General features: G+C 35.5%; 3 protein-coding genes across 5 annotated transcripts; 1 reads left to right on the top strand and 2 right to left on the bottom strand.

Annotated features, from left to right (window-relative positions):
- Positions 1-5,364: 5,364 nt before the first annotated feature.
- On the bottom strand, positions 5,365-11,507 carry LOC110740077 (putative disease resistance protein RGA3). Of its 2 annotated transcripts, XM_021920575.1 has the most exons (4): positions 7,347-11,507; positions 7,156-7,221; positions 6,198-6,360; positions 5,365-5,960 (listed from the first exon to the last, which is right to left on the bottom strand). In XM_021920575.1, the coding sequence occupies exon 1, from the start codon at positions 11,062-11,064 to the stop codon at positions 9,190-9,192; it is 1,875 nt and encodes a 624-aa protein (XP_021776267.1). In that variant the 5' UTR covers positions 11,065-11,507; the 3' UTR covers positions 5,365-5,960; positions 6,198-6,360; positions 7,156-7,221; positions 7,347-9,189. The 2 variants fall into 2 exon arrangements, with proteins under 2 accessions (XP_021776267.1, XP_021776275.1); XM_021920583.1 differs by lacking the exon at positions 6,198-6,360.
- A 3,341-nt stretch (positions 11,508-14,848) lies between these two features.
- LOC110740062 (putative disease resistance protein RGA1) lies at positions 14,849-21,783 on the bottom strand. 2 transcript variants are annotated; one of them, XM_021920563.1, is made up of 3 exons: positions 16,009-21,783; positions 15,841-15,903; positions 14,849-15,141 (listed from the first exon to the last, which is right to left on the bottom strand). In XM_021920563.1, exon 1 carries the CDS (start codon positions 19,841-19,843, stop codon positions 16,238-16,240), a length of 3,606 nt encoding a protein of 1,201 aa, XP_021776255.1. In that variant the 5' UTR covers positions 19,844-21,783; the 3' UTR covers positions 14,849-15,141; positions 15,841-15,903; positions 16,009-16,237. The 2 variants fall into 2 exon arrangements, with proteins under 2 accessions (XP_021776255.1, XP_021776247.1); XM_021920555.1 differs by having other exon boundaries at positions 14,849-15,903.
- A 1,810-nt stretch (positions 21,784-23,593) lies between these two features.
- LOC110740055 (3-hydroxyacyl-[acyl-carrier-protein] dehydratase FabZ-like) lies at positions 23,594-27,491 on the top strand. The gene is made up of 4 exons (XM_021920545.1): positions 23,594-24,023; positions 24,110-24,170; positions 24,283-24,427; positions 27,075-27,491. Exons 1-4 carry the CDS (start codon positions 23,798-23,800, stop codon positions 27,333-27,335), a joined length of 693 nt encoding a protein of 230 aa, XP_021776237.1. The 5' UTR covers positions 23,594-23,797; the 3' UTR covers positions 27,336-27,491.

The raw sequence follows: 27,491 nt of genomic DNA, 5'->3' as shown, positions 1-27,491 counted from the left end.
GAACCGAAACGAAACCGAACCGAATGGTTTATAAACCCGTTAATGAACCGAACCGTTTATAAACCGAAACCGTTTAAACCGAAAAAAAAACCGTTTAAACCGAACCATTTGTAACCCGCTAACCGTTTAAACCGACCCGTTTATGAACCGAAACCGTTTAAACCGCACGTATAAACCGAACCGTTATAATCCGCTAACCGTCTAAACTGAACTGCCATAACCCGTTAAACCGTTAAAATCGAACTGTTTTCGAATCGCAACCTGTTTAAACTGATCCGATTACAAACTGCTTAACTCAAATTGAATTATTTACAACCTAAATGGCTAAATAGTAAATACAATTAATGTTAATAAATGTAGATCTAATCAAACGGCTTAGGTTTATACAAAGGTTTATATCACCTAAATCTAGGCCAACGACATTATTAATATCGTTTTAGATTACTTATTTATTTTAATTACAAGATATATCATTTGTATCATTTTCATTCCAGTAATAATGCTAGTCCACCCAAATTATCTTCATTGTTCCTTGATGTTCATGATCATCCAATAACTCTCAAAGCCTCAAAGGTAACATAAGATTGGAGATGTATGAGATTGCGTTACACAAGTGGCATAAGCATTAGAATATTACTATACTAGTCAATAAGGCGTACAATCATTCACATTATCACTTTATAAAACTTTCTTATACAAGTATTTTGTAAAGGGGAGGACTAAAATGTTTATAAAACACATTTTTTTAGTTTTTCTTATATTAAACCAGATATTAAGTAAAAGAATTTTAATAAATACGGAGGCATCCCAAATCTGTAGCCACAATTATTTCATAACATTACCACAAATCCAGCAGATAAATAGCATTGAAATTAGAGTAATATCAACAAGCAATTAAAAAAAGTCACCATTTTCATTGATTAAAATTCCCAAATTCACAATACATATACCAATACATAATGAAACTACTATCACTACTACCCAGATTAGATTTCAGATTTATCAACTGAAACATCATCAAGTTTAGGGTTGCAAAAAATGATACATTATAAGATGAAGGGAGGAGTGAGAATGTGAGTGATTTGGGAGCAGAATCTTGAAGCAGAATCTTGAAGCAGCAGCACAGCACCCAAGAGCAGAGGAAATAGCAGCAACAAGCAGGAACCAGCACACGGAATAACAGATCAGCAACTTATCAGAAGCAAGGAATAATATAAGCAGAAGAGACTCAGCAGGAACTTATTTTTGTTTTTCAAAATTGCTCTCAGATTTACGTTTATCGTATCATCACTGAGCAATGGCTGTTTTAACTTAAAACTTGAAAAATGCTGCCAGCAAGTACATATACATTGAAGTCTCAACATAAATGACAAGGGCAACGATGATTCAAGAAAAATTAAAACAGCAAGCATAAGAAACAGCAGCAACAAAACTTATCATAAATTCATAACACAAAAGGCAGCAACACAGCACCTCAAGCTGGCAGGAGGCAGGAACCAGCTCATGTAAGCAACAATATAGGCAATAACAACTCAGCAGAGACAACAACCAAAAGGCAAAAGCACTACCAGCAGGCAGCAGCTCATAACAAGTTCAAGCAACTTCAAAATTATAGCTTTTGTTTTTTTAAAATTGCTCTCAGATTTACATCACTGAGCAATGGTTGTTTTAACAAAAACTTAAGAAATGCTGCCAGCAAGTACCAAAATACATTTAACTATTTAAGTCTCAACATAAATGACAAGGGCAACGATTTTAAAAGTCTTGAAAAATGCTGCCAGCAAGTCTGAAAATAAATGACAAGGGCAACGATTTTAAAAGTCTTGAAAAATGTTGCCAGCAAGTCTGAAAATAAATGACAAGGGCAACGATTTTTCAAGATAAAATAAACCACAATGAGACACAAATACCAGTTATGCAGATGAAGCACTTTCGGCTTCAATCTCTTTACCAATAAGGAGGACGTCTTCCTCAACATCCGCTTGATAACCACGGCACCAATTTTGGGTGGTAACCAATGCCTCAACATTCTTTGGCAAAAGTTTACCCCTATATCCTCAAAAAGAAAAAAGCATACATAAGAAAAGCTTAAACTTTTTCAAAAGTTTCCAATGAAATTATGAACCTATAAATAAACATGAGATGTTTATTTTACTAGCCCTAAACTAGCATTTATTTTATGCACATAACTGCAGAAAGTGACACAATTTGGTCTTTTGTTAGGTAAAAAAGCCAATAACCACATAATCTGAACAACCCATCATCATTACTTTTAAATCGAGCATAATAAACAACAAAACAGCACAAATCTACCATTTTCCCGTAAAAAACAAAAATACAATCAACAACAGATTTTAGGCATATTTCGACTATATTCAAGCAAGAACAACAACAATAATCAAATACAAAAACAGAAAAACTGTATTAAAAAAAAACGAAAAGGAAAAAGTAATTACCTTTGATGGCTTGAAGGAGATTTGAAGATGGAGAACTGCCTGAACTGGAGATCAAAAGAAAAAATCAAGAATGTAGATTATCAGAACTTGAAATAAAAAAAAAACCGAAACGAAAACGAAAAAAATCGAAAAAATTAACAAAAAAATTACCTTGAGGTTTGACGGCTTGAAGGAGAGGAAGATTTGAAAAAAAAAAAAAAAAAAACGAGAATGGAAAAGTTAGAAATCAGAACTTTGGATCCAAAACAAAAATGAAACGAAAACAAAAACCCTAAATAAAAAAAGTAAAAAATCGAAACGAAAACGAAAAAAATCAAAACGAAAACAACAAAAATTAACAAATAATTACCTTGAGGTTTGACGGCTTGAAGGAGAGGAAGATTTGGAAAAAAAAAACGAGAATGGAAAAGTCAGAAATCAGAACTTAGATCCAAAACAAAAATGAAACGAAAACAAAAACCCTAAATAAACAAACCGAAACAAAAACGAAAAAAATCAAAACGAAAACAACAAAAATTAACAAAAAAATACCTTGAGTTTTGAACTTTTGACGGCTTGAAGCCTTCAAATTGAAGGAGAGGAAGATTTGAAAAAACAAAAAAACGAGAATGTAAAGCGAGAAATCAGAAATGTAGATCCAAAACACAAATGAAACGAAAACAAAAACCCTAATTAGGATTTTTAAAAGTTGAGAAGTTGAGCTTGAGATTCTTGAAAATTTCAGAACGAAAAGTGAGAAACTGAGAAGTTAGAGAGAGAAACTATGAGTGAGTAAAACGGCTGAATGGCTGATAGAGTGGTTTTTTTTTTCTAGGTTTAGGTTTTACTTGTTCAGTTGATCTAACCGTCCATATTCAATCTCAACATCTAACCGTTCATTTTTTTTTTGTAGATTCCAGAATATTCATCTAGATCTAACGGTCTAGATTTTTCTTTGTGCTTTTCTAGGTCTTTTTGACCGTTTTTTTTAATTATTTATTATTATTATTATTTTGAGGGATTATTATTATTATTATTATTGTTAGTATAATTATTTGTTAATATTATTATTATTACTAGTTTACTACTACTATTATTATAGTATTATTATAATTATTATTATTATTTATTATTATTATTATTATTATTATTATTACTATTATTATTATTAGTTTATTACTTATAAGTTATAAATTGTAAGAAACGCAAATGTTTCAAAATTGAAATTGATTCAATACGACATAGTTAATGACTTAATGAGTTAATGCACATCAATATCTGACATCTCTATATGTATATTATATGTATCTGTGAGTCTGTGACTGTATATCAGTATATATATATAATAAACTAATAATAACTTAATAAGTAATACTAATAACTAATAAAGTAATGAAAATCTAACCATTGTTTTTCATGGCATTCAATCTAACCGTTGTATATTTGACTATTCGTACATTAGTATTGCATAATGATTTCATCACCGCTTTAATTAGTGATTTCGTGATTTCGTCCATTTAACTTATTAAGTTGTTTGAGTTAATAATCTAAATAAAGTAACAAACTAAATAACGAATCCATTTAATCTCGTGTAAGTTATAATTTATAAGAAATGCAATGTTTGGAAATGGAAATTGATTCAATACGATATTGTTAATGTATATGTAATTATAGATTAATTATTATGTATATCATATCGTACGAATGTACGGTTGGTATCATTATCATACTATCATAAGTATCATTGCCTCATTGAATTATTGGTATGTACTACAATCGATAAACATATTTACATATCTGATCATTAAAACTTAAAAGTTTAAAACACTTGTTGATCAATCTAATTGAATACTTGTACATTCTTAATTATCGATTTATCGTATTATAAGTATCAACTCATTAAATCATGGTCATGACGCGATCTTTAAAACAATCATGAATTCATGACCCAAACCGCTTATAAACCGAACCGACATGATCCAAACCGTTCATAAACCGAACCAATTGAACTGTGTAAACCCTCCACTAAACCGGCCCATTTCAAACTGAACCGACATGATTCGCACCGTTTATAAACCGAACCGATATTGACCCGGGTAAACCCGCCCCTAAACCGACCCATTTCAAACCAAACCGGCTTGATCCAAACCGTTTGTAAACCGAACTGACATTGACCCGGGTAAACCCGCCCCCTTAACCGACCCGTATCAAACCGAACCAACATAATCCGAATCGTTTATAAACCGACCCGCTTATGACCCAAACCGAATTTAAACCGCAAAGAAATAAACCGAAACCAAACCGAGCCGTGACTAACCCAAACCGAACCAAACCGACCTGCCAGCTAAACTAAACCGTTTCAATCCGAACCGCTTCAAACCGAAACCGACTCAAACCGAGGTCAAACCGAACCGTCAGACCGAAGTAAGAAGCCCGATGAAAATAAAGTCTGTAAGAAGCAACATCATAAAATTCTAGCCCCTTTGTGAAATGGCGTCTCGGGTACTTTGCTCATGCCAGACAACAAATCTATGTCTGCTGCTCCAAAGCTTTGCTCTAACATACATGTAAATACGCTTCTTTTGTGTTGGATTGTATCCATTGTATCCAGATATTGTTTAGAGCACTACAAAAGCAGATTAGTGAAAAAAAATCAGATAATACAGAAGATCCAAAAACTTTATTAGTTTGATTAGAAACCTTTGGAAATGATTGGAAGGTGATAGGCACAATAGCTGATGTATAATCATGAGGAAAGACTATAGTTGACTTACTATAAACTCGCAAAAAATTGGTCTCTAACAGAGTTGGTCAACGGACATGGGTAGCACTGAGAGCTTATCATCATAACATCTAAATTTTTCCTGCAAATTTTCCAAAATCAAATATAGCATTATTCTTTAAACATCTAAATTTTAGAATCTGCTCATTTAAGCTTTTATTTTTATTTTGAGAATCTGCTCATTTAAGCTTGACTTGATGGAAAGGGGATACTTCAGTAAAATTGTACACAACCTTTTCATCTTGGTTGAAGAATGGACAACAATTCTATTTTCCAGAATGTTAACTGAATATAATTTTACACAATCCTTGTTAATTCTTTAACAAAATCATGAATTAAATCATGTATATTCTGTTACATTCTACAATAACTCTACTTAACTCATCTTCAACGCAGAGTCACAGATGCGATCCTGTTCTCATCTTGTTTAAATTGCTGAGTCAGTGTTTTCAGATATTGCCGCCTGATTTCATTTTGATTTATAAGCTGACTTCCAACGATCCTTATGGAAAGGGGAACGTTGGCACAGTTGCCACAATATCTTCTCTTACATCAAATATCAAGACAGTCTTAGAAAGGCCTACTCGTTTCGTGTCTGATGGCTTCCTGCAATATTTGCCAGACCTCTTGACCGAGTAATCACTGCAATTCTACTACCCCTCCTACTTAAAACATATAGCACCATGTGTTTCCTGGAATTGAAGCATCCAATGCATCATATAGCACCAACAAACTTGCCAAACCTGAAGTCAAAGAAAGATGTTGATCAAGATTCTGATGTATTATCAGTACTCGTCTCTGAAATGCAAGCAAAACATAAACCTAAATGAGGCCTTCCAATAATCCAGTTCAAAACTTCAAATGAACTGTTACAAGACTTGCCAATTAGCCTAAAACGTGGATCCAATGAAAAGAACCAAAGCAACACTGATGGTTTTACTAATGCGCTAAATCAGAATATACATAGTTACTTTACTCACCAGCCTTACAGGAATCAGCAACTTCAACTCTCCATTAAGGAGTGAATATTAAGGTTCGTGCTGTCAAGATAAGGATTAGACACTTCTTAACGCATTGCACACTTTCTCATTATCAAGCAGAATGTAATATCACCCCTTCATTGATATTCGATTTGTATGAAAGCTGAATAAAAGACCAAAATATACATCAAGCACCTATAAAGAACTAGACGAGATTAAAAAAAAACATACAGACAAACAGGGAGGGGAGGGGCAGCAAGGACAAAAACTAAAACCTGCATTTCATGTACTCCATTTCCTGGAATTTCTCAGTTAACCAACCTATATAAGCTTCAAAAAACGATAAAGATACAGCAAGATCACTTGATTTATGTTACTTATTATGAACATTTCTCTGCTTCAGTTGGTAGTTCCTGACTTTTAGTTTATGATCTTCAAAAGGCCCCTACTTGCATCGGGCTCATTATTATCACCATCATTATGTGCGTGCCTATGTACTATGTAGAGAAGCATGAATGCCACAAAAGAAATATAGCAGTAGACTTATGAAATGGCCATTCATGTAAATATTACATACACCCCAATACCCCATCATTCTTTGTAATAAGAAAGGGAAGTTAACAAAACGATATCAGGTAGTCAGATGAACATACACAATACTTCTAAAGTCAAAAAAATTCACTGCAGTTTTCAAAAAAATTGAAAATTCAACCCCCGAAAATTTAGTACAGTGCCGAATGGGCAAACGGTAAAAACAATATAATGTGCTTTCTTAGACTGATTTAGCCCGGTAAGAAATTCAAGGATTTTCTTATACACAGAAATATAATAATATATCCTCAATTTTTACTTAATTTCCATAATAATTACGGAGTAAGTAAAAATATTTGCACTAAAAATCCTTCTCATCTTTATCATTTAACACCCTTTTTGTACACAATCAGATATTACTCCGTACCTTTTATCAGTAGAGCTGTATATGAACATTGACTGAAAGAATTCTTGTTGCCATGATTTCATAAACCTGAAACAAATAATAATAAATAAATAAAAATAAAAAAAAAGGTTAAGCAGGCAGCGTTAAAAATTGTTGCAGAATCTCAATTGAAAAGACAATAACAACCCCTATTCTTTTGTTCTATTTCTTACCCAGCTTAATGTCGGGGATATGTTGGATATTGGACCAGTTAGCGCCAGTCTTGTTCTCGCATTCCTTCGTTAACTCTGGGATGCATCCCCCTATATGAAGTTTGGTTAAGGAGGTGAGGTGGCGCATCTCTTCTGGCATTCTTTTAATTTTTTCACAATGCGTAATTCTCAGGGATTGGAGAGATGATAAGCATCCAATCCCCTTTGGCAGCTTCACCACCTTTGGCAGATCCAATAATGTCAAGGAACGGAGAGTGGGAGCAAGGTATCTCCATGGCATCTCTGCGTCACTTCCTTCATTATTATTATGAATGCATCCTTCTTCTGTGCTTTTGTTGTTGATGACATCATCTTCATCCTCCAATTCCAACTCATAAAGAAATCTCAATGACAGACTCTCCAGGGCAGTGAAATGGTCCCACACTCCTCGTCCTGATATACTCTTCAAATTATAGCATCGCCAAATATCAAGGGAGCGAAGAGAGGACAGGCGGCCGCTTCGGAACACCTCACCCACCTCTCCTGTTTTAAATTCCTTCATTTTCTGGTCACTGGAAAACAGAGATACGAAAGATGGTGGAAAGATCGGATGGGTAGAGAATTAAGATATGCCACGTTATCTATGTCCACTGTCCTCAAACTTCCATGTAGTCCTTCCTCCTTTTGCTGGGTAGTCTCCCTTATAATTGGGCCCAGCGCTTCATTAAAATCTTCTAAGTACAATTGTTGCAGTCCCGGACACAAAGGAAAAGCTGTCAATTCTGGACATTTTTCTATCTCAAGACCAGAAAGTTTTGGTGCTTGCGGTGTCTCACTCTCCTCTAATTCTAATTCTGATGATGGCTTCCACCATCCCTTCAACTTTGGCATGCGAGTAAGCCACATCGTTTTAAGGGATGGAAAGAATACCAACTCATCTTCATCTCCACTATTAATATAACTACTATTCTCTATATACTCCAGTTCTTCCAAAGTATATAATTTAAGGACTTTTAAATGACGCAGGTGACTCATCAATGGAAGTTGCTCCACTCTATTACAATCACTAATTACAATTTCAACAAGGTTTAGAAGACAACTTTTGAGATTCATTGATGAGCCCACAAACAATGTTGATGGCTTCCACCATCCCTTCAAATTTGCCATCTTTATAAGCTTCAGCTTTTCAAGGGATGGAAAGAATACCAACTCATTATCATCTCCATTATTAATACTACTACTCTCCATATACTCCACTCCATGCAGTTCTTTTAATCCAAGGACTTTCAAATGACGCAGTTGACTCATCATTGGGAGATGCTCCAACCTTTTGCAATCTCGAATCTCAATTTTAGCAAGATTTGGAAGACAGCTTTTGAGATTCATCGTCCAGGTTGGGAGCCTCACTCCTGGATAGCACGTAAACCTTAAGTTTCTTAGATTAGAGTGGGGTTTTAAGGCTTGTAGCAATACCTCTGTATTATTATACGCAAATTTCCAAAAGTACCAAATTTCCCGCAAATTTTGACTTTTCAATAGCATTCCCCTTCCTACTGCATCGTATCTTACATCTTCATTAACTATAATTTTCATAGTGCGAGTATAATTGGTGAAATCATCCAAATCTTCAAGCTGACCAACACCATCCGTTGACCTCCAACTCCAAGCTGCATTGCTTGTTGCACCTCCACTCACTGCAAACATTGTCAGCTTCTGCAGAGAGGTCATACTATTCATCCCTGGAGGCATGTGTGTTAATTTCCAGCAAGCATAAATATCAAGGTGCCTAAGATTAACTAATTTCCTCAACTCCCTTGGCAACGTTCTTAGTGCATCACAATTACGCAACTTTAATGTTTGCAAGTTATAAAGATTGGTAATGGATGAGGTCAAGATACCTTAGATGCACCAATTCACCTATCCCGCTCGGCAACTCTTCCAATCCTTCATAATTCTTAAAATTATTCAAACGTAATACCCTTAAATATTTTACGTTTGAAAAACCCTCCACAAACGGTTTCAAAGAGAAACTACGATCCCTTGGTCCCTCTCTACTATATAGAAATGTACGCATCCTTTGCATATCGCTCAACTTACCAACAATATCTTCAGGGGTACTTTCATGAGTTTCATCCATGTATACATGGCGGGTTTTCTTGTTAAAATTTCGTGTGCTGTAGGTGCACAACAATATGTCTGTCCCTGCTACTTCTTTGGCAAGATCATGAATCAGATCATGCATCTTGCATGATACAATTTCTTCAGTATCTTCGGCTCGTTCTACATCTTGGAAAAAGCACCTTTGCAGTAACTGCTCAAAATACTTGTCACCCGCATCTTCAAAACTCTCCCCATATGGCATAATGAAGCCTTGAGCCATCCAACGACATATCAAGTCCTCCTTGATAATCTTGTAATCCTTGGGAAATACAGCACAGTAACTAAAGCAACTCTTCAAATGGAATGGAAGATAATTGTAACTGATCTTCAACACAGGTATTATGCCATTGGCCTCATCTTGTATAATATTTTCCAAGTTATTTTTCAAATTCTGCCACTGACTTTCATCCTGACCTCGAAGAAGTCTTCCAATCACCCTAATGGCAAGTGGAACAGTTGCACACTTTCGAACAATCTCTTTTCCTATATCAACCAAGTTTGCCTCTGTTTGATGTTGCTCCGGTTCAAGCGTCATTCTTTGAAACAAATTCCAAGATTCTTCATCTGAGAGACCCTTCAATTCATGAGTCCAACAACTTCCCATGACAACAGCTACCTTTTTAGAGCGCGTAGTTACCAAAACTCTGCTACCCTTCCCACCTCCAACCAACAAAATTTTCATTGTCCTCCATACTTCAGAATTCTCATTCCAAACATCATCCAGAACAAGTAGATACTTGCTCCTATCAAGTCTTTCTCTAAGCTTTATCTGAAGCTGGTCCATAGTAAAGCCATCACTTTGATTAACCTGGTCGGTTGCAGCTGCAAGGATTTGACCAGCAAGTGCTTTGACATTGAAATTATCAGAGACACAAACCCACATCTTCAACGGAAATTCTCTCTTAATCTTGTAATCATTATAGACAAGTTGAGCAAGAGTAGTTTTCCCCAAACCTCCAATCCCAACGATGCTGACAACAGAAACATTCTCCTCAACAGTAGTGTCTAGTAACGTATCAATCAAAAGCCTCTTATCATCATCCCTCCCAATAATCACATCATTCTCCAGATTCACATGGGAGTGAGTTTCCCTTGGGTTATTTCTTACCCGGCTGTCCACGAAATCAACCGAGTGTCTAATCCCACAGGCAAGCTGATGATCATTGACAACATCATCCAACTCCTCCCTGATGCTTTTGATCTCTCGAGACCAAATGAAATCAGAACGAAGCTGATTAAAGCAAGAGCAAAAACGGGATACCTCTTTACTCAATTTGTTGCCAGGCATGAGCTTCTTGCGATGAGCAAAAGTAGTAACCTCGTCAAACAAGTCATCAGCTTGGTAAAGAGCTTCCTTAAGCCTTACAAGTATGCCACGTTCAACATGGGAGGGACAAACGTGGTGCCGCCGCTCCTGTTCTTCAGCATCAAGCAGGACATCCTGGATGGTGGACATGGTGAGCTTGAGTTTTTCAAGCTGAGATTGCACACCCAACACAGATTCAATCTCCGTCCAAATGGGGGAACCAAACACTTGAAGGATTGTTTGCACCAGTGAAAGACCTCCTGACACATCCATCTCTCTCTCTCTCTCTCTCTCTTCTCTCTTGTGTGTTAATGTTTTTTTTTTTCTTTTCAGGAATGCAGGGAAATGCAGAGGATTCAACAAGGGAGTAAGTTTTTTAGGTGTGAATGTTTATGATTTTTCAAAACACACCAAATTTACAGGCTTGTTTCTCCCCTAATAATTGAAAGACAGGCTGTCTTGAACCATCAAGTTATAGCCATTTTACTTTTTTTCGTACTCTACCTAGCTACTCGTTTTTTTTCAAGCATGCTATGAATGAGCAAAGTTTGAATCGGAGGACTACTGATTTGTCGTTTTTTACTCATATGGATTTAGGACCTATTTTAATTTGCTAAACTGTACTTAACAGAACTGAATTGAAAATAACAGGCGTTTTAATCCCATTCAAATTTACTCTTTGAAATTTTTACAGTAGTTTATTTATTAATTAATCCCTCTATCCACTTAAATTTTCTCAAACCAGTATAGTTTGTGTAGTAGTAAAATTGTATATTTACTACCATTTCTAACACAGAAAGATCACATCAAAGTAAAAAGTAAAAGCAGTGGGGGCAAATATAATGTACTGACATATAACGCGTAATGTTTAATTTTCCTTAGTGCAATGAATGTGATATGAATAATTGAGAGGAGTGATAATGCCATTGTATTGCTACTTTGCTAGTACGAGAAGAAGCAAAGTTGCCAATAATTAAGTGCTTTCATGGTGAATGAATGAGTAGTTTTTAGGTGTCTGACATAAAAGCACTCGTAGTAAATCAGGCCACAATTTGGACAAATTGCTTTCGTTTACTTGACTTGACGTGGGCACCCCACATGACAACTTTCAGAGTTGTAGCTTTATAGGGTACTTCTGAAGAACTCGTCAAATAAAAATACTACCTTCGTTTCATATTATTTGACTTGTGCTGTCAACTAATGAAAATATATGTCCATTACAGAGTATTATTAGAAAGCAAGATGAGACAAAGCTATCAACCTTGATTATAAAAGGATGTGCTGACATCATCTAGCAAAATCAGTGATTTACACATTAGCAAAATCACTAATGATGCTATCTAAGAAGTGTATTTCATTCAATCCATAGATATTTTATATAGTAGAAGTGCTTGCAAATTAAGAAGACAAAACTAGTCTTAGTTGGCTACAATGCATTGTGCGTGAGATCTACAACTTCAACAAAAAATGCAGTCTTTTTTGGAGCTTACCTGCGCATAACTGCATAAGCTCTCTTGGACATTTTCACAAACACCTTACGGGCATATGCTTCTTTACTTGAAATTTTTCACTGGATTCGAGGTAAAGGGGTAGTGGAGTTTTGTTGACTGCATATAATGTACGTTTGATTGTTTTTAGAAGCCAAAATGATAATCCAATGTTTTTATTGGGCACATGCACATATATAAGAGAAGGCATTATCGCCCTTAGGAGAATTCTTTGTATGAAGTCATTGGTAGCCAAAATGGTATGAGTGTTTTTTTTAGGCCTATGACTTTCTTAAGAGGCTTCGTTGTATACGCACATAAATTACGTAGTAATAGACCTAATAGCGTTAAGAATTTAAGATGGTTTGCGGGTTAGACACCTAATAGTGTTCAATTCCCACTAGAGGCACTTTGAGGTGTGGATCCCTTATCCTTCTCCCCTCATTCTTAAAGTGTCTGACCCGTAAATACCGTATCAAAAAAACGTGAGGGTTGAAGTTCGGTCAGGGTCTTACTACTTATCATTTAAAAAAAATGTGTTAAGTCGGTTTGATGTACAACATTTGATGTGTCATGTACTCATGTGTGTCTCTTAAGCTCTTCGGCTCTTCGCATTCCTCCCTTTAAAAGCGTGGCTATAAGACCTTCATTCCACGAGTCAATGTACGTGAAAAGATTGCTCTATTTTCATTTTTAGATGGAATGGACCCTGCACTTTATCTCTACTTCTTTTATAACCTCATTTATTTTTTAAAGTTTTTAGCTATGGAGTACAGTTTAGTTTTCTTAAAAAAAACATAAAAAAAAAGAAACAAAAAACAAAAAAAAAACCTACAATTATATATAAATAAATCTTTTTTTTTTTGACAATACAATTCTTAACAAAGTAAAAACTAGAGATGAGGGCGAATGAGACCAGACTTTAAGAGACCGAGGAAGTAAAAGATTTAATACTAGTGAATTTAGAAACTACACATTTTAGTTGATTGGTGTAAAAGTGGCTCTTTTAATCGATTGGTATTAGGCAAAACGAAGAAAATAAATTTCTAAGTATATTAACCTAAATCCTCAATAAATACGATGTACATATTACGAAGTACTTTGTATCTATTTTGTGGAGGTTAATGAGTAATTTACATTTAAACCAATTAAAAGAGGTGAAGTTGAGCAAGATGAATCAAATCTACCTAAGATGTCTTGATTTGAGTTTTAGCTCTGAGAGGAAACTAGTCTTATTTCTTTTACATAAAAAGTGTTCCCTACTAGCGTCTTTCATTGGTCCAATTCTGAGCAAAACTAATTTAAATTGGCTAGTTTGGTCCAACAATTTTGAAGAGCAATGTAAACACCATTGTATGGCTATTAGCCTATTGGAACATTGGCACACTTACAAACGAATTCCGTGTTCCAGTATAGACCAATCGTGCCACTATTCGACCCTTTTAGCTGGAAATGACGGGATTGGAGGTTATATGAACGACAGGTTGAAATATTCTAGGTCAGGTAGGTTGTGCTATATGAGATTAAGAGTACCCTGCTATAATCAGAAAAATCCAGTGTAATAAAAGGGATACATCAGTAAATTGTACACAACCTTTCCATCTTGGATTCTTGGTTAATAAATGGACAAGAAGTTTATATTTCAGAATGCTAACTGAATATAATTTACATTCCTTGTTACTTCTTAAGATCATCAAGAATCACATCATGCATATTCTGTCTACAATAACTCATCTCCAACACAGGTACAATCCTATTCACATCTTGTTCAAATTCCGAAATCAGTAATTTTCAAGTATTGCCACCTGATTTCACCTTGATTTTGAAGCAGACTTCCAACGTCCCTTATAGAAAGTAGAATGCTGGCACACTTGCCACCCCAAGTCTACAATATCTCTTATATCGACCAGGTGTGCATTATTTGATGCTACCCTGGTTCATGTGTCACTCAACCAATAACAAGACTATCCTGGAAAGGCCTCTTCGTTTCATATGTCGTGGCTTAGTGCAATATTTGCCACACCTCTAGTAGTCACTGCAATTCTGCTACCCCTCCCTCTTAGAACATGTAGCTCCATTTGTTTTCAGGAATTGGAGCATCAAATGCATTACATCACCAACAAACTCTCTAGACCTGAAGTCAAAGAAAAGGTTTTGAGATTCTGATGTTTTTATCAGTACTCTTGTCTCTGAAATGCAAGCAAAACATGAACCTAAGAGAGGGCTTCCGATAATCCAGTTCAGATGAACTGTTACATGAAACTAGACCTGCCAGTTAGCCAAACATGTGGATCCAACGAAAAGAACTAAAGCAACACTGATGGTTTTACTAATGCGTTGAATCAGAATCAGTTGACTTACAGGCCTAGCTTGCAGGAATTTTCAACTTCAACTCTTTATTAAGGAGTGAATATAGTTTCGTGTTGTTAAGATAAGGATTAGATATTTCTTAACGCATTGCAAGCTATCTCATCATCAAGCAGAATGTAATATCACCCCTTCATTGATATTTTATTTGCATGAAAATCTGAAGAAAAGCACGAAATATACATCAAGTACCCATAAAGAACTAGACAAGATAAAATATATATATATATATATACATACAAATAGGTTGGGGAGGCAGCAAGGATAACATATAATAACCTGCATTTCATGTACTCCATTTCCTGGTATCTCTCTGTTAACCAACCTAAGCTTCAGATAACAATAAGGATACAGCAAAACAGATCACTTGATTTATGTTACATACATTGAACATTTCTCTGCTTCAGTTGGTAGTTCTCTGACTTTTTAGTTTATGATCTTCGAAAAGCCCTTATTTACATCGGGCTCATTACTATCACTATCATTATGTGCGTTCCTATATAAAGAAGCATAAATGCCACGTAAGAAATAAAGCAGTAGACTTACAGAATGGTCATTCATGCAAATTACTCCCTCCATGTTTAAATAGATGAAGCATTTTCCTTTTCCGACCATGTTTAAATAAATAAAACATTTCCTTTTTTAGTAACTTCCTTCTATTTTTAATGATATTCTCTCTATTTTTTAATACATTCTACTAGCTATGGTTCCCACAAAATCCCTTAGTCTCTTCTCTCTCCTCAATTTATACCCTCCTACCTTTTTTTATTTAATTTTTTTTTATTCCGTAATAAATTTAACTAATTTTCCTAAAACTCCAAAAAAGTCAAAACGTTTCATTTATTTAAACAAGAATAGAGTACATACCTGTATCATTCTTTGTAATAAGAAAGGGAAGTTAACAAAACAATATTTTGGTAGTCAGATGCACAAACACAATACTTCTAAAGACAAGAAAATTAACCAGAGAATAGGGAAATGGTAAAAACAATGTGCTTTCCTAAACTAATTTAGTCCTGTAAGGATTTTCTTATACACAGAAATATATCCTCAAGTTTTTGTTTTTTGAATAAAAAATATAGAAAAATAAATAAAAATCATGCATATTCTTTTTGAAAAATTATGTACATAATTAAGTAAAAATCCTTCTCTTCCTTATCATATAACACCATTTTTGTATGTAATCAGATATTACCTTTTATTAATCGAGCAGTATATGAGCATTGACTCAAAGAATTCTTGTTGTGATTTTAAATATCTGAATCAAATAGAGTAGAAAAAAAATGATAAGCAGGCAGCGTTCAAAATTGTTGCAGAATCTAAAGTGAAAAGAAAATTACAACCCCTATTCTTTCTTTCTTACCTATGTTCGGGATATGTTGAATATTGGGCCAGTCAGCGCCATTCGGGTTCTTGCATCTTTTCTTTAATTCCATTCTACACCCCCTAATATCAAGATGAATTAAGGAGGTGAGGTTCCGCATCTCTTCTGGCATTGTTTTCAATTTCGAACAATTTTGAATAGTCAGGGAATGGAGAGATGATAAGCATCCAATCCCCTTTGGCAGCTTCACCACCTTTGGTAGATCTTTTTATTCTAAGGAACGGAGAGTGGGAGCAATGTGTCTCCATGGCATCTCTACTTCATTTTTAATGCATCCTTCTTCTGTGCTTTCATTGTTGATGACATCATCTTCACCCTCCAATTCCAACTCTTCAAGGTCATACAATTTTAGACTCTCAAGGGCAGTGAAATGCTCCCACACTCCTCGTCCTGATATGCTCTTTAATTTACGGCATTTCTCAATTATAAGGCAGCGAAGAGAGGACAGGCGACAGCTTCGGAACACCTCCCCCGCAGCTCCTATGTTCAATCTCTCCATTTTGTCGTCATTGCAATTACAGAGATTAGAAAGATGATGGAAAGAGTGGATGGGCATAGAATTTAGATATCCCACGTTATCTATCTTCTTCACTTCCCTCAATCTTCCCGGCCTTACTTTGTCGTCTTGCTGCTGCTGTTTTTCATTAGACAAATCATGAGTAGTCTCTCTCATAATTGGGCCTAGTGCTTCATTAAAATCGATCAATTCCAATTCTTCCAGTCCCGGACACAAAGGAAAAGTTGTCAAATTTGGACAATTTAAAATTATAAGATGAGAAAGCATTAGTGCTTGTGGTGTCTCACATTCTGATTCCGACTTCCACCATCCCTTCAACTTTGGCATTTTGATAAGCTTCAACTTTTCAAGGGATGGAAAGAATAACAACTCATCATCATCTGCTCCACCAATAGTATTACATCTACTCTCCACATACTCCACTACATCCAATCCTTCTAATTCAAGGACTTTCAAATGGCGCAGTTGACGCATCCATGGAAGATACTCCAATCTGTAACACTTATATATTTTAATTTTAACAAGATTTGGAAGACAAGTACTGAGATTCATTGATGAGCCCAGCACTCCATCAAATTCTGGACAGAAAGGAAAAGTTTTCAAGTTTGAACAATATCGTATATTAAGATGAGAGAGCTTTGCTGCTTGTGGACTCTCACCTTTCCTTGATTCTGATGACGACTTCCACCATCCATTTAACTTTGGCATTATGAAAAGCTTCAGCTTTTCAAGGGATGGAAAGAATACCGACTCATCTTCATCTCCACTATTATTACTACTACTACCCTCCACATACTCCACTTCATTCAAAACAGCCAATTCAAGGACTTTCAAATGGCGCAGTTGACTCATCAATGTAAGATGCTCCAACCTTTGACAAAAATGTAACCCAATACGAACAAGATTTGGGAGACAAGTATTGAGATTCATCATCCAGATTGGGAGCCTCACTCCTGGATATTCACACAACTCTAACTTTCTAAGATTAGAGTGGGGTTGTAAGCCTTGTAGCAATTCTTCTGCATTATTATTCTTCTCTTCCCACCGGTACTCAATTTCCAACAAATTTTGACAATTTAATAGCATTCCCCCTCCTGTCGCTTCTATTGCAACGTATCCCACACCTTTTTTAACTATAATTTCCATTGTGTGAGTATAATTGGTGAAATCATCCAAATCTTCAAGCTGCCCAACACCAGTTGACCATAAATTCCAAGAAGCATTGCTTCTTCCACTTCCACTAACCACAAACATTGTCAACTTTTGCAGAGATTTCATGCTATTCATCCCTGGAGGCATGTGTGTCAAACTCTTGCAACCAGATATATTAAGGTGCCTAAGATTAACTAATTTGCTCAAATCCCTTGGCAGCCTTAATAGTTTCGTACAGCTAAACAACTCTAAAGTTTGTAAGTTATAAAGCTTGGTAATGGATGAGGGCAATACACAGAGATGATCACTAAATGAGAGGTCAAGATACCTTAGAAATTCACCTAACTGGCTTGGCAACGTTTTCATATTATGAGTCAAACACAATACCCTCAAGTACTTCATTTTTGATACCTCCACAACAAGACTTTTGAAAGAGAAAGGAAGAACATAACATAGAAATGTACGCACCCTTTTCATCTTGGTCAAATCACCAAGAAATTCTTTAGGAATACTTCCACTAATAAATACATGGCGAGTTTTTTCGTTAAAACATCGTTTGCTATAATTGCACGACAATATTTCTTTGCCTGCTACCTCTTTGGCAAGATCATGAATCAGATCATGCATTTTAAATGATCTAATTTCATCAGTACCCTTGGCTAGTTCGTCATCTTGGAAGAAGCATCTCTGTAGCAATTGCTCAAAATACTCTTCACCGACATCTTCAAAGCTCTCTCCATCTGACGGCATAATGAAGCCTTGAGCCATCCAGAGACAGATCAAGTGCTCCTTGGTAATCATGTAATCCTTAGGTAATACAGCACAATAACTAAAGCAACTCTTCAAATGGAACGGAAGGTAATTATAACTGATCTTCAACACAGGTATTATGCCATTGATTTCGTCTTGTACAATGTTTGCCAAGTCAGTATTTTTCAAAATTTTCCACTTACTTTTCCCCTGACCTCGAAGAAGACTTCCAACCACTCTTATGGCTAGTGGAACATTGGCACACTTACGAACAATATCTTTTCCGACATCAATTAAGTGTGATTTCAGTGGGTGTTCCTCATGTTTGAGTGCCATTCTCTGAAACAATGTCCACGAATCTTCATCTGAGAGACCCATCAATTCATGTGTCCAGTGAGGGCAATGACTTCCCACAACATCAGCTACCTTTTTGGACCGAGTAGTCACTAAAATTTTGCAAACCCGCCCATCTCCGCTCAACAGATTTCTCAACTCAAGCCACTTACCAAGATCCTCATTCCATACATCATCCAAAACAAGGAGATAATTCTGCCCATCCAGTTCTTCTCGAAGTTTCATCTGGAGGTGGTCCTTACTCAAACCATGCTTGATTACAGGGTTTTTAGGGTTTGCAGCTGCAAGGATTTTACCAAGAAGCACTTTGACATTAAAATCATCAGAGACACAAACCCACAACTTCCGAGTGAATTTCTTCACAATCATCTCATCATTATAAACCTGTTGGGCTAGAGTAGTTTTCCCCAAGCCTCCAATCCCAACTATGCTGACAACAAAAACATCCTGCTCAACAGCAGTGTTGAGTAACTTATCTATCACTTTCTGCTTATCATCAGCCCTCCCAATGATCTCATCTTTCTCCTCACACACAAAGGAATGAGTTTCCCTTGCATCAATTCTCATCTGCTTAGCATCGAGACCAACAGGGTGTCTCAAGCTAAAGTTATGGCGATGATCTTTCACAATGTCCTCCAACATCTCCAATATGTTGTCCATCTCTTGCGACCAATTGAAAGCAGAATTAAGTTGATTAGAGCGAGAGAAGAAAAGGCATGCCTCATTACACACCTTGTTGTTACATGAGTTGAGCTCTTTGAGATGACCAAGAGTGGCAATCTCGTCAAACAAGTCATCACATCGGTAAAGAGCCTCCTTAAGCCTCTGAAGCCTGTTACGTTCAACACGGCTACAACGATAGTGCTGCAGCTGCTCTTGTTCTTCAGCATCAAGGAGCACAGCCTCAATAGTGGACATGGTTTCTCTGAGTTTGTCCAGCCGGGATTCCAAACCCAATACACCTTCAATCCTCCACCAAATGGGAGAACCCAACACTTCGATCACAGATTTCACCAGTGAAAGAGCTCCTGACACATCCATCTCTCTCTCTCCCTTTTCACTTGTGGGTTAGAGTTGCCTTTTCTTCTTTCTTTTTTTTTTTTTTTTTACACAAGACTTGCTTTTTTTAAGGAATGCAAAGGAACAAATTAGTTGAAAATAACGTAGTGAGTTGTCAGTGTCAAAACTTTGGGTATATTAGATTGCTTTTCAAGATTATTTGGGTTGTCTTTCGATCATTAATTATCTTTGATTTAATTGCACTATTTTAAACTAGACATTAAATGCAACAAATTTGTCGTAAATACATTTTCTGGGAGATGAAATATTGGCATATTGGTATGAGTGTCATTACAATTTACAAATACGTAGTAAGTAATCTACCAGATGGAGTGTCAACATGTCACGTGACAATCATCCAATCAAATCCCAACAAAGTGTAGTAGTGTACTGTAGTGTAATATTGTGAAGTGGAAGAACGTGAAGTTATCGCTATACTCGTAAATATTTTTGACTTGGTGATATTTAATATACTTGGTACATGAATTAACTGAATAGACATTAGATTCCCTGAGATTTAGGTTATTGGCACTTCACACTTGCAAATTTTATACTGTATCTGTAATATACTTTGTAGTCCGTTGTCCGTATATATTATATTATGCTGTGAACATTTTTATATTACGTATTATGGTCTTGCGTCAACATTTTATTACTACACTCTTTTCTACCACTTTCACTAGCATTATTATATGTCATAATTGCTAGTAATTTTATTTTCTTAAAAAATTGTCTTGGTAATAGTAATTAAGTTAGAAATCAAGGGAGTATGAATGCAATATTCCCCATTTTAGTGAGGTTTGATTTATTTTCAATAACGAGTGGTGAAAGTCTCGAATTCGAGCACATAAATGAAAAAAAATAAGAGAGGATTAGGGAGGTGAAGGGAATAGAGTAGAAAGAGGGTTACTTTGTTAGTTGTTACTATGGAGTATTAATTTAACTATAGGGCTCTGTTCTACAACCACGTATAACAAGCAACAAGTGTATTAGTCTATTATAAACGTGTACCATGTACAACCTAGAATATTGTTGGGTCGAGTACTCGGGTGTACCTTTAAACCACAATTTTACGTAGTACTTCCATTAGATTGTTGATGCTCCCTAGTTTGTTTCCATCTATCCAAAGTCCTCTGTAAATTGAATTATCTAATTGAAGTGCTTGCAAAAGAAGGACAGTGAACATAGAGAACACATAGAATTAAAAGTGGTAATTGACTTATTTCATCGCTAAAATATAGAGTATAATTAAGAATACAATGTTAGCTTAAAGTGGTGTGTGTAGAATTAAACCATTCACATTTAATTGATGGAGTTTATGGAGCTTACCTGTGCATATGCCCTCCTAGACATTTTGACAAACACCTTGTGGGCATGATGCTTCGCTCTTGGTCTCTTTGACATTTTGACGAACACCTTGTGAGCATGATGTTTTGCTTGCTTGATTGCTGCATGTATTGTTGATTGTTGTTAGTAGCCAAAATGATGTGAGGGCCATTGTTGGGGAGAATCGGGAGATATAGATATGAGAAGCCTGTATTGGAGATATAGCCATTCTTACGGCTTCTTTGTACGAAGCTGTTTATTTGCTCATTAACTCAATGAAAGGATTACCGATCATCCAAAAGATGTGTAAATGTGTAATAACATTATGTATTTATGTGTGCGTTGTCTCATTTTTGTTTTCAATCATCTTTATTTCTTTTAGTTTTAAAATATTGTCTACAAATTAACACTTTTTTTTGGTACCGTCTCATTCTATATACTACATCCGTTATACGAGTATATTATTTGCAACGATTTGACATAAAGTAGAGTGGAAAAATAATATGTAACGGAAATAACTGTACAAAGTATTGAACAATAAATTAACCTATTTCCAAAAAAAAAAAAAAAAAAAAAAACCTTACATTCGATAAAACAAAAAACTACTCCCTCCGTCTCTAAGGGTTTGTTAACTTCAATTTAGTTTAGTTCAACTCTTAATTTTCTTCTCTCGTAAAATATTCATTTTAGTTCAGTTCAGTTTAGTAAATGTGAACAGATTCTACATTACATTCCTACTTCTCTATATTATGTGAGAAATAAATGCTAGAAGTAGAAATGTAATTTAGAGAGGGAGGGAGTATCATATTGGCATATTAATAAAGTGAAGATTGGATAATGTATTGAATAATCTACCTAAATGGACAATAAGGCATGTATTGAAGCGCTGCAAAACGATCAAGTGTAAAGAGGCGAGTGTATTAACATAATCCGGGAGTGTTGTAGGATTATTAATTCTTTTGGTCAAAACTCTTGTATTTTTCATTATTATAGAAAGGGGAATATAGAAGCGGATCGATTAGCGAATTCAGGTGTTCGCCATAATGAGAGAGTCAAGTATTTTGATGACTCCCCGTCAAAATATGAAATTCTCTTAGAGAAGACATCATAGGGGTTACTACTTGTCTATTCCTAGGTTTATTTCTTAATTTTATTGTTCTATGTTTCAAGCTTTACCATCTTTCACACCAAAAAAAAAAAAAATTAAATAAATAAAAATAAAGTGAAGATCAGAGATCGGGGAGTAAAGGGCTAAAAGCTTAGGAAGACGCCCTAGTTTATCTTATGACAAACATGCTTTTGAGGGCGTATATTATTCCGTATTATGGAGTATTGCACTATTTCCATTTATTAAAAACTTTTCATAATATTTTACTAATTTATTTCTCCAAGTGAATCTCATAATTATTATACTTAAATATTTTTCATATTCTCTATCCTCTCAACTATCACTTTATTCTTTCACCAACCTTATTTCCTCCCTATTTTATTACTGTACAAAGTACTTTCTACAATTTCTCCTAAAACTCCGCGCATGGAGAAACGAAACAAGTAATAAAATACGAAGGGAGTGTATTTTTTTTTTATATAGTGTCTTCTAGCTGTCCTTTTCTTCAATTTATCTAATTAATAGAGTTAAGCTTCATTCTCCATTGAAAATGGATTTCTCCTTCTTCCTCCATTGAAGCTGACTTTTTATTCCTTGCGTGATTTTCACCAAACACCACCATCCCCAGGGACTTCACCGCTAAATCAAACGAGAACCCTACTGTATTAGAAAGGATGAAATTAAGGATATTGTCAATCTCAAAGGGTCGAGATGATTATATCCTCTATTGAGGCTTTTATTAAGATTGAATTTTTATTTTTTTTTTCCATTAAAGTTTTCATTACGAATGATTTTTTCCATTATAGCCCTTCAAACTTTATCCTCCATTAAGGGTCTGTTCTCTTACGTTTCAATTCAGTTCAGTTCAGTTCAGCTCTTAATTTTCTTCTCTTATAAAATATTCATTTCAGTTCAGTTCAGTTCAGCTGAGTTCAGTCAATGAGAACAGGCCCGTGATATCGACGCTTTAAATAACAAAAATTTCTGGTGGTAGAATGTAAACTCATGAAATTACCATATTACCCATACTTATGTAATGTAAATTACCATTTTAACCCTAGTTAAATACTTTGTTTTTTTTTTTTTTTTTAATAGAACCCTGGTTAAATACTTAAGGCTTATTAGGAAGATAAACTTGTATTTTCACTTTGCAAAATACACGCTTAATTAATTGGTATAAAAGTAATTATTCTAGTTAGTTGGCGCATGATGATTAGTTATTGCGGTTCAAATTTTATAGCTTTATTGGTCCGTTGAAGAGGAACCAAACATATTAACAGAGCCTTAAGCTTAAGCCTTAACAGCTTAACGTTGTTGACATTAACAAAGTGCAAACTCTTGTTGATCCTCGTTATTATCGCCCTTGATTTGAGTTATTTCCTCTTTCAGTTGAACTACTTACTCTTTCACGCCCACACTCACTGATACTTCTTCATCATCTTCTTCTCCTTCATTATCTTCCTCCTTCAACTCAACCTCGATTTTCTCTCTCCTCAACAACAATGGCGTCAACAGCTCTCTCTCACTCCCTCACCTCTCCTCTCAATTCCCACTCTTCTCTCTCTCATCGCACCAATCGCACTCTCTCTCCCAACTTCTCTCCCCCAATTCCCCTCTTAAAATTCAGATCTCTTTCTCTCTCCTCCTCAATTCCTCCCTCTTTCGTCACCCGCGCTTCTTCCGACGCTTCTGCTAGCAATTCCACCGATGAAATTCCCATTGAAAAGCGTTCGTATTCTCATTAATTGCTTTTCATCAATTGCAGATATCGTTAATTTTGATGATTGAAATTTATGATTTTTTTTTGGGTGCAGGAATTCCGGCATTTCCCACTGTTATGGATATTAATCAGATTCGCGACATTTTGCCACACAGGTGAGTTTGTATGTTCTTAAATTGCTTCAATTTTTGCCTCTTTTTGGTTTAATTTTTGAATATAGGGTTTAGGGTTTGGAGATATTGAATTGGGTGTTGATATTGTGTATAGGTTTCCGTTTTTGCTAGTGGATAGAGTGGTAGAGTATAATCCAGGAGTTTCCGCAGTTGCGATTAAGAATGTGACAATTAATGATAATTTCTTTCCTGGCCATTTTCCTGAGAGGCCTATTATGCCTGGTGTTCTCATGGTTGAGGTATGAACTTTGTTTTCAGTTTCGTGTTTTTAATTGTATTGTTATCAATCTTCATTTAATGGAAAATTGTGATATATATTGCCACATTGTTGAATTTTCGTGAGATTGTAGTCTGTGCTATCTGTTTTGGGTTTTTAGTATGAAGGTTTGCTTGTAATTATTGAAAATAATGGTTTGTTTTCTGTTTGTGAACTTCTATGATATTGCTTTAGGGACAATGGAGTAAATTTGAGTGGGATATGGATCCTTCCCTTAGGTCTGATTTTCTTTTGTGGCTTGGTGCGTGTGTGGGGAGTTGTTCCTTGGATTGAATTAGCTTATGATTTGTTTAGGTGCTGTTTAAAACTCATCTGGTTGGCATTAAGGATATTACTTAGGGTCTTTGTCCTCTTTGAAAGTTAAGGTAGAAGTGGTGTATGTATACAGTTTTCCTGATTATTGGATACTATGATGGTGCAAACTTTTATAATTCCAATGAACCTTCAGTATGTTAACCTGTTGTCATGAGCCAAAGAGATTTGGTGATGTAAAATTTTCTGATCTTATTTTGATAGATACCATAACATACATAAATGTGAGAGAATTCGAACCATAATGAGTGATTTGACAAACAAAGCTATTGCAAAGCAGAGGCTTTTGCCTATGGAGCACCAGCCCAAATCATGCAAGGGAAATTAATTGGAATGTTGTGTGTGGTTTGGGGAATAAGATGTATATGTTCATGGGTTTGCATTAGTTTGGGGGGATTTCCATTGATTACCAACTGTAGACCTTTATGAAGGGCAATTGACATGATATGAAAAATAGGAACGTAATCTGTAGCATTTATTAATACATGGATTACCAATTGTAGACCTTAAATGGCTTGAATCATTTGAATTTTCTGACATAAATTATTAATGTTTTGAAACAATAGTGTTTACTTAGGGTATGTTGGAGGTGTGAAGAAATATATTATATTCAAGTTTATGGTGGTCAGAGTTGCTTGGAGGTTTTTAGAACCACAACAACCAACCTCCATAGAGTTAGATTTCTTTTTTGAGTTTTTGCCTATGTCTTGTTCTGGTGTGGTGCTGATTAAGAAGTTATTTCTCTCTTTCTCTTTCTTCTCTATGGAGGTTGTGGTCTTTTGGGTTTTTGATTTTCTGGTGTTGGGTATAAGGTGGGTTGTGGTTGGTGGAAAGTCGTGCATGTGCTTTGCGTATGTCTTGTTCTGGTGTGGTGCTGATTAAGTGGTTAGTTCTCTCTTTCTCTTTCTTCTCTGTGGAGGTTGTGATGTTTTGGGTTTAGGATTTTCTGGTGTTGGGTATAAGGTGGGTTGTGGTTGGTGGAAAGTCGTGCATGTGCTTTATATTGGGTGGTTAGAGAAGAGGGCTTGAGTTGTTGGTGGTGTATTGTCAAGTGAGAGTGTGCTTGGGCTTTGACACTCTGTGGTGGTTGAAAGGTGATGGTGGCAATGGTATGGGTCTAGTGTCAGTTTTGAATCTGACATGACTTATGGTGGACTGCCAGATTGGTGTGAGGTTGGTAGTGGTTGAGGGAAATGCAATAAATACTCTGGATCCAAGTTGGAGCTGGAAATGATGTAGTAGAAGGATTATAGGAAATCCTAAATGGATTTTTTTTTTTTTTTTTTTTTTTTTTTTTGGGGGTGGGGGGTGGGGGAAGAGAATTCATATAATAATAAAAAAAAAAAAACAATAAATAAAGGAAGTTTGGATATCAATTACCTTTCCTATTTTGAGTACCCCTTACCAAAATTTAAACCTTTGCTGACGTTATTATAATGTTGAAAGTTGAGTTGGATGTCTCAATCTTATAAAGTTATATTTTTAAAATGATCTTGTATATAACTGTACTCTAGCATATTTTACCTTGCTCGTAGAGCTTGTGTGGTAATATGGAGGTAATGAAAATTAAGGTTTAGACAGTTTTGCGGTCTATGAGAAATCTGAATAGAAGTCACCTCTGGAGTAGTAATAGTTTGCAACCTGGCCAACTCAATTGTGATGTATACATCATTTAATTCCCCTTTTGCATTTGTTAGTGCCCAGTTTGTATGTTGTTGGGAAGGTGTATATCATATCTTATATGGTAATGTTCCCTGTATATAGGAAAGCATCTCCATTCGACCTTTTTACAAAATTTCTTGAGAGGAAGAATGCAAAAATAAAAAATACTCCACATTTTTAGTTATTGCTTTGGACTTCATCAAGCTAGGTCATTCTTAGTCAAACAAGCAGAGCTTTTGCCTCAAAAGATTGTTCGATTTGTTTCTTTCTTCCTCCATAGATTAATCTTTGTAAGAATGCTCCATTATAAAAGATTTCAATAGTGGTGTGCTCTTTTTGTTTAAGAGAGGACCACCAGGAGTTTGTCCTTGTGAGTTAGACAATTTTGTCTTCAATGGGTGAACCGAGATTAAGCAGAATAAGAATTTGAATTGAAATCCTTTATTAATTGTCCTAAATCTATTTATGCTCTGTTTGTATTGTGCAACAACAATCAGCTATTTATCGATTTTTTCTGTTAAATTTGAGGGCTTCATTTTTTCCCCTTTTTATCTAATCTTCTATGGGTTCTATCTATAAGACCTCAAATTGGGATTAACAATGACATTGACAATAAGTTTATTACCTGCATTTAGGCAATGGCACAAGTTGGTGGTCTGGTCATGCTGCAACCAGAAGTTGGTGGTTCCCGTGACAATTTCTTCTTTGCTGGTATTGACAAAGTAAGATTCAGGAAGCCAGTGATTGCTGGGGACACTTTGGTGATGAGAATGACACTCGTCAAACTACAAAAACGCTTTGGTATAGCAAAAATGGAAGGCAAAGCATATGTTGATGGTGAGGTAGTTTGTGAAGGAGAATTTTTGATGGCAATGGGTAATAGTTCAAGTGAATGATCATGTCTTCAAGATTTTTATTTGTTTTTGCAACATTAATTTAAACTAGAATTTGCAGAAGACAAAAATCTTCTGTAATTCTTTGTCCACTCGGAATCCTGTAGTACCTAATACATGAGTTGAAGAGTGCAATTTAGATTATTTTATTATGCTTTC

This window comes from Chenopodium quinoa, unplaced genomic scaffold, assembly GCF_001683475.1.
Source record: "Chenopodium quinoa cultivar QQ74 unplaced genomic scaffold, ASM168347v1, whole genome shotgun sequence".
Lineage (NCBI taxonomy): Eukaryota > Viridiplantae > Streptophyta > Magnoliopsida > Caryophyllales > Amaranthaceae > Chenopodium > Chenopodium quinoa.
Note: the sequence above shows the minus strand (reverse complement) of the source record. Positions and strands in the feature narration are given on the sequence as shown.